At 34.7% G+C, this 8,155-nt stretch overlaps 1 protein-coding gene across 1 annotated transcript; it reads left to right on the top strand.

Annotated features, from left to right (window-relative positions):
- Window positions 1-949: 949 nt before the first annotated feature.
- Window positions 950-2,032, top strand: LOC114182569 (metalloendoproteinase 1-like). Its single transcript, XM_028069459.1, has one exon. It carries the CDS (start codon window positions 988-990, stop codon window positions 1,882-1,884), a length of 897 nt encoding a protein of 298 aa, XP_027925260.1. The 5' UTR covers window positions 950-987; the 3' UTR covers window positions 1,885-2,032.
- Window positions 2,033-8,155: the final 6,123 nt, after the last annotated feature.

The raw sequence follows: 8,155 nt of genomic DNA, 5'->3' as shown, positions 1-8,155 counted from the left end.
GGCTCAGTGACTCACTTCATTGAAAAAAAAATATATTTTTTTCTTCATTCTAAAAAAAACTAAATTACAATTATAAGTAAAATTTAAATAAACTTCAATACAATCCAAATACAATTCAAAAGGATGTTAAACTCCAAATACAAATCAAAATCACAAAAATAAAAATTATCAACGTGTTGGCTACAAAAACAACTTAACCAAATCCAAATGCAAAACCCAATATAATAAAAAAATTTGTGTGACCCTTTATTTGCGAGTTGGTGAGCCAACTTGGCTCACCATGGATTTAACTTGGGTGAGCTGGGTTTTAGGTGGGTCCGATCAAAAATTAAACTCTACTGAAATTTATAAAAAAAATTTCAACCCAATTCAGCCTGAATCTATAATGGACCAGATTAGCTCGCAAATTCTAACCCATGTCGATAACTCTCATGGTACTTCGTTTACCATGTCAAAAAAACATTAACACCATTAACTATTAAGGACTAATTCTATGAATTTTAAAAGAATAAAACCATATTAGAATAATCTTAAAAAAAAGACTAAAATAAAAAATAGTTTAAGAACTAAAAATATAATTAATCCTAAATTATTTTATATACAATTTTTTTAAATTGTAGAGATGTTAATTCAAAACATTTTTCAATTCGTAAAACTTGTAAATAGATGTTTACAAAATTCTGAAGTTTAATCTGCATCTCTAATTCAACCCTCTATATATATCAAATTGTCTTAGATGTAGCCGATATTTTGTTAGGTATTACCCAAGGTATTAAAAGATGATTAGACTTTTGAATTTACATAGTGATTAAGGTACATTCCATTTTACATACATAAAAAAATCTTCTCTAATATGCATTTGACCACACCAATTAAAAAATATCCCAACTCCCTTCCTTCTATAAATTGCCATGCATCCTCCATGCACCAAAATACACATCAAATCTTTACAAAACCAAAAACCCTAATTCCATTTTTTTTTCAACCATGTCTCTTGACATTCTAAAACCTTTAATCTTGTTCCTCGTCCTCTGTGCGGTGAATCCTTTTCCCTCTGTTAACTCTGCAGTTCCATTTCTCGAAATCCTGAGGGGCATTCGCAGGGGACAAAACGCGAATGGCGTAGGCACACTCAGAAGCTACCTCAAAACTTTAGGCTACCAAGTAAACGAACAATCTTCTTCCGACAACAACTTCGACGAAAACGTTGAATCTGCTCTGAAACAGTACCAGGCATTCCATCACTTGCAGACCAGTGGCGTGGTGGATGATGAAACCATCAGAACCATGAGCCTGCCACGTTGTGGATTACCTGATATCACAGCCACTCCTAACCCTAACCCTAACCCTAATAATCCTAACGGTTTATCATCACCAGCTCCCCAAAACTACGAGTACTTCCCAGGGAACCCAAAATGGAGCAGGTTTAACTTAACCTACCGAGTGACTCAAAACCCTCGAGGAGTTTCCGTGACCCGGAACGATTTGAGAGAAGCAATGAGTAATGCCTTTCAGACGTGGGGAAATGACAACAATTTCACGTTCACTGAACGCACTGGTCGAACTGACATTGTCTCTGGCTTCTACTATTGGTTCCACGGTGATTTTGCCCCATTTGATGGGCCAGGTATGGTTCTGGCTCACGCTTATGCTCCAGAAGATGGAAGAGCACACTTCGATGCATCTGAAAGGTGGAGCACTACAGGGGCTGGAGACTTTATTGATCTTCTAAGCGTTGTTCTGCACGAGATTGGTCACGTTCTGGGGCTTGGACACAGTAATGATTCTAACGCGGTTATGGCACCAACATATACAGGGGTACGAAGGAATCTAGCACAAGATGATAAAGATGGTTTAAACAATCTATATGGGTTTCCGAACTAGAATCTTGAGAATATAAGCATCGAATAATCGTCAAGTGTAGCATGTGTTTGGCCAATGTGTGTCATGTAATTCATTTCGTAGAGGCTGAAACCAGTTTCATGTACTACTATTAGGCAACAATTAAATAAGCCACCATGTACACTTGTCATCAAAATTTGAGTTCAAATTCTCTATTAATTTTTTTTGTGTTATTTTTTTGCCGAACATTAAAAAAATATTGTAATGATATTTTAAATATATTTTAAAATGTTAAAATTAGTGATATTCAATATATTATAAAAGCACAATATAGAAATAATATAGAAAAAACAAACAAAGAATCTAAATTCTCAAAATTTTCTTGTAATAATAGATTTACCAAGTAAATAATTGATTAAATACGAATCTAATTTTTATCTTTAACAAAAGAAAAATGATTTTTTGATTACTAAATTTTGAAAACTTTCTCTTACAATCTTATTAGGTATTTTTTAAATGATTTTCTATTTTTCTATTTTCTTATTCTCAATTTCAAAACTACTTAAAAAATAACACATCATGTTGTAAGAGAAAGTTGTCAAAATATAGTAGTTAAAATATCATTGTTCTTAACAAAAATAAAAAAATCATTAAAAAATTAATAAATTTTTTATTTTACGATTTTGAATTAGAAATAATATTAATTTTTTATATAAATTGGATATAAATCTCGTAGAAAAACCCATCAATAAGTCATCATGAATATAAAAAATAAAAAAGTAACAAAGCTAAACTGTCCTCTTTGATTGGCGTGCGAAATCTTAATGCAGTAATTGATTTTTCTTTTTAATATCCCCTGGACCAAATAAAGTTTCCTGTCAAAATTTCAAAACATTTAATTAATAGTTAGGTCAAACTTGTACTTGAAACTACAACTAACAAATATAACAAACTTTGCCGCGTTCATCAGTCCGTAACAAAAAGGAAACTTACCTCCTGTATAAATTAAATTCTATCTTAATTATTTAATTAATTTTCTAATTTATTATTTTAGTTTATTATGATCATTTTATTATTTTTTAGTTCAATTTAATTTTTTAATTTTTAAAAAATGTTTAATTTTGATTTTTTTATTATTTTTTATTCAATTTAATCTTGTTTTTAGATCATCAAATTTTATATTTTTCAATTTAAGACTAAATTAATAATTAAACTTAGTTACAACTTATATATATACATGTTAAAATAATATTTTAGAATTTATATATCAAATCATTCTACCTAAATATAAAAAAAATTAAGTATATAGGATGAGTAAAAAATTAAATAATTTGAGTATTTAGGTAGAGTGATTTGATACATAAATTATAAAAAAAAAAACTATTTTAATATATATATATATATATATATATATATATATATATATATATTATAATTAAGTTTAATTACTAATTTAGTCTTAAATTGGAGAGCATAAAATTAGATCATTTAAAGTAGAGATGACTAAATTGAATAAAAAATAATAAGGGGACCAAATTGTATCTTTTAAAAAAATTGGAGGACTAAATTAAATCCAAAAATAATAAAAGGACCAAAATGAACCAAATAACAAATTAGAGGACTAAATCACTAATTAAACCTAAATTCTAATATCATTAACTAATTAGTAAGTTTACCGAAATATCAAATTTGTTACAAAATAAAGTTGATAACTTTCTGTGTGTCTTATTATTAATATAAAAACTTCATTTATAAATAAAAAATATAACACAAAAATAATACAAATCATATAATTAATACAAATATTTAAATTTATCAAATAGTTAATACAAATACTTAAATATCATAAAATGTAATCAATCATATGAGTGATTGTAACAAAATAAATCAATCATATGAGTAAGTCTATCAAATCAATGTGCGACTATTAAATCATAAGAGTATATAATTATTTATTCAATACAACATTGTTCATCATATATTCACATATTCTATTTTCCCCCTCTTTTAAACTCACATCATTAAAAGAACATATTGCTCAAAAGTTCTTCTTAACAATGACTTTGTAAATAAATCTACCAAATTTTCACGCGAAGGAATCTTTTGGATTTCTGTATAACCATTTCTTTGAAGATCATGTGTGAAAAGGAATTTTAGAAGAATATGTTTTGTTTTGTCTCCTTAAATATATCTTTCTTTCAATTGAGCAATGTATACACTATTATCTTCATGTATGGTTGTTGATTTCATTTTTTCCGAGGATACATAGACCACAAGTTTTTCGCACATATTGAATTATAAACTTTAACTAAACACATTCACGACTTGCCTAATGTAATGCTAAATTTTTATATGATTTGATGATATTGGTGTTATGGTTTGTTTCACGGACTGCTATAAAATCGTTGTGCCACCACATGTGAACAAATATCTTGTTTGTGATCGAGCATTATGAGGATCTGATAAATAACCTTTGCATAACTCATTAGATTTGATTTTGAATCATTTGGATAAATAAGCCCATATTCATACTACTATTAAGGTAACAAAGTATATGTTTTACTTTGAGTTGACTCGTCTTGACCTTTGGTCTAAGCCAACTCGTCTCGACCTTCAGCCCATACCAGCTTGTCTTGATCTTCGGCCTCCCACTTGTCTCGACCTTTAGTCAAGACAAACTCAACTCGACTTTCGTCTTGGTCGGCTCGGCCCAACCTTTAGCTCGGGCTGACTCGGCTAGACCTTCAGTCCAGACTCACTTGACTTAACCTTCGACTTAGGCTGAATCGGCTTGACCTTCAACTTTGACCGACTCAACATGACCTTTGACCCGGGCTGACTCGCCTCGATCTTTGGTTCGGTTTGTCTTGACTCAACGTTCGACTCGAGTCGACTCAACTTGAGGTTCAGCCCCATCTGACTCATCCGAGACGTTCAACCGAGGTTAACTCGACTCAACCCTCATCTCGGGCCGACCTGACTAGAACCTTGGCCTAGTCTAACTCGACTTGATATTCAGCTCGACCTAATATCAACTTCAACCCAATGCAACTAACCTCCACCTTCGAAGTTGAATGTCAATATTAGTCGACTTGTTGGACTTTTATAAGTTTTCATCCTAACCATCAAGGAATTTCACACCTTATGAAATTTCAATTTTCTTTAATTTTCTTTATTGAGTTTCAAATTCAGTTATTTTAGTTACTAATAATTAGTACTTCCATAATTTATGTATAATACATAATCGACATGTCCTATGCTACGAATGACACACCTCTTTTTCAGAATTTAAGTACGTCCTGAAATCTTGACAAAAATCACTTTACCAAATTTCAGTACACTGTTTGTAACGTCCCATTTAATTAATAAGCGTAATTAAAGAAACGCTACACATAAATAGTATAACAACGCAGTCCTGGGGTCCTTAACGCCACCCTTACAAAACTAGGCACACCACGATGCCAACAGAAAACAGTTGAAAAGTCTAACTGATGAAGTAGAGTAATAAGTAGAAAACAATACATGGGCCATAACCCTAAAGAAAAGCCCATCGAGAAATAAGGTCCAGTCTACGCGGACTATGCAGCGAAACTATCACCTTCCTGTTGCCCATGGGTGTTCCTCGCATTTGCTCACACCAATAAGTTGATAATCATCACAAAAGAGAGTACCACATAGCAGAACATACAACAACGAAAGTAGGGTAAGCTAGAGCACAAAAGAAGAAATGTTGGGTATTGGTGTATCACTATGGCAACAAGGGGAGGCAGTCTGAGCATGGCATAGCAGCTATGGCTAAATGGCAACTTTCCACACATAAGCAAAGGGAGGAAAATTTTTTTGAACATATAGTTCATATCCAGAGCAAGAAGAAAAAAAAAAAGGCGAACAGAAGCAACGAGAAGAGGAATTTCAGAGAGAAGAAGAGAATAAGGAACGAGGAGCTTCAAGAGGTAAGGTTTATGCATTGAGTTCTTGCGCGAAAAGGTTTATGCATTGAGTTCTTGCGCGAAAATGACATGGTGCGTTTTGTTCTCAAATGTATTATCTGGCTATTTATTTCTTTCATTCCTGATTCAACCTCGTTATGCATTGTTTGTTTGTTACTAAAACACGTTTAAACAACGCCTCATCCCACTTCCCCTTCATGGTCTCATGATCACCATAACCCCAAACCAGTTCACTGTGATAAACTCAAATAATTTAAAGCTCAACGCACGCCAACATTTCCAGCATTTCCATTCGCAAAATCACTCGTTCTCGTCGTTTTCCATAACCAATCTGTGAGCATTCCCACCAGAGCCTATTTTCACCATTTTCTCCATCCCCATCAACGATCTATCACCTAACCTTTCACCATACTCACTGCCACCAACACGCACTCTACCACCATCAGTTAACTTTTCGTTCTTCATCTTCTTCCTTCACCTGTACAAAAATCAGAGAGAACAAAAATCCAAAACCAGAACCCACATGCTTAGAACAACGTATTCGCATCCTCTCGATCATCTTCTTCACGCCATAACCCAAACCCAACTTTTCACCACGAACCAACCAATCTCACACAGTACGCCAAACACTCGCGTCCCAAATCAGAAACGGAAAACTAAGAGAAGAGGCCGGCGATTCGAAGCTCTGAACGGGAGTGTGGTCGGGTGACGGTGGCGTGGTGGCGCGGTGAAGCAGGCAGAGGCAATCGGTGACGGTGGCGGGGTAGCGCGGTGAAGCAGGCGGAGGCGATCTGGGTTGCGAAGGCCAGGGGTTGGGCTTCCATGGTGCTCGCTCGTCCCCAATCGCGATGGCCCCGGTACGGAACGGAGGTGACGGTGGCGGCGTTGGTTGGCCGACAGAGATGCGAAAGATGCGGAAGCTAACTGGTTCGATGTGTGCGTGTGATCGAAGCGGCCGAGCGTGTGATCGAAGCGGCCGAGCCGCCGAGGAGGGGGTTGACGTCTCCGGCGTCGATGAGTGTCGCCGGCGAACAAGCTGCGCGGTGGCGTGGTGGCAGGATGAGCAGACGCGCGTCCCAGGGGCTGGAGTCGCGTTGATGGCGTCGGAGAAGAAGGAGGAGACGCAGATATAGCAGTGTTTTCGCGCGAGAAGTGGGGTGAAAGGTGATGGCGTCGCCGATGAAGCCTCCGGTGGAGGTCGCGGTGACGGGACGTGCGGTGCCGGCACTGACGGCGTGGTGTGCGATGATGGGAAGAAGAGATGCATGAACGCAGAGAAGACTAGGTTAATTAGGTTTTAATGTCTCTTAGGAAAATTGGATCAGCCCCCTTTTCTCCGCGCACCCCTTCTTTCGGCCTCCACACCCCTCCACTACCACATGCACCACTGTTTTTTATCTCATACACCTCCATGTTTATCATTTCTTTTCTTCGCGCACCTCCGTTTATGACAACCCTGCACCCCTGCCTTGTTTTTTGTTTGTTGGGCTTTTGCTGCATTTTTACTTCCTCGCGCACCTCCACAATTACTAATCCCGCACCCCTTCATACACTTTGTATTCCTATTTTGAATTTGTTTTATATTTTACTTGCCGCACCACCACCTTTAATAAACACACCCCATTTACTTCATATACCTCCCACTAATCACTCACACACCCCCATATTTTGTTTCCCACTTTCATCCTTCTTAATTAAATTATTTCTTTTTATGTATTTATTTATTTATTTATTTTGTTTTTATTATTATTTCTTTATTTTCATTCATTTATTTATTTATTTTTATTATTTATTTATTATTTATTTATTATTTTATTATTTTATTGTATTTTTTGTATTTTTTATTTTTATTATTCCTAGAAAACCAAATATTTGAAAATTATTAAAAATTACAAAAAATAAAAATCTAAAAAATGAAAAATGTTCTCTTTCACTTTTCTTGTGTCTTTCCGGTCATTTGCACCGTGTGACACTCGTTTTCAAAAAATATCAAAATAATTCTCTTTTAATTTTTGTTGTGTCTATCCGGCCGCTCGCGCCGTGTGGCACTTTCTTCCAAATAATTTAAAAAATACTAAAAATAATTTTCTTTCCTTTTCAGTGTTTGTACGACCGCTCGCGTTGTGTGACACATATTTTCAAGTAATTCAAAAATACAAAATTCTCAAAATAACAAAATATCAACATTTTCCAACAAATATATTTTAACGAACTACGTAACCCTGATTTCTCATTTTGAATGAGAATACGTAGGACCAAGGTCAATCCTTGTCGGGCCCAAAAAAAATTAAAAAAAATATTTCTGTTTCTTTTTAGCATTTTTTGTCTTATTATTTTTAGGGAAAATTAACATTTTAAAAATC

This window comes from Vigna unguiculata, chromosome 4 (assembly GCF_004118075.2).
Source record: "Vigna unguiculata cultivar IT97K-499-35 chromosome 4, ASM411807v1, whole genome shotgun sequence".
Taxonomy (NCBI): Eukaryota; Viridiplantae; Streptophyta; class Magnoliopsida; order Fabales; family Fabaceae; genus Vigna; species Vigna unguiculata.
The sequence above is the reverse complement of the archived record's forward strand: the minus strand, read 5'-3'. Positions and strand labels throughout refer to the sequence as shown.

Bases quoted from the DNA above. Each gene is read 5' to 3' on its own strand.
- LOC114182569 (XM_028069459.1), top strand. From the start codon at position 988: ATGTCTCTTGACATTCTAAAACCTTTAATCTTGTTCCTCGTCCTCTGT.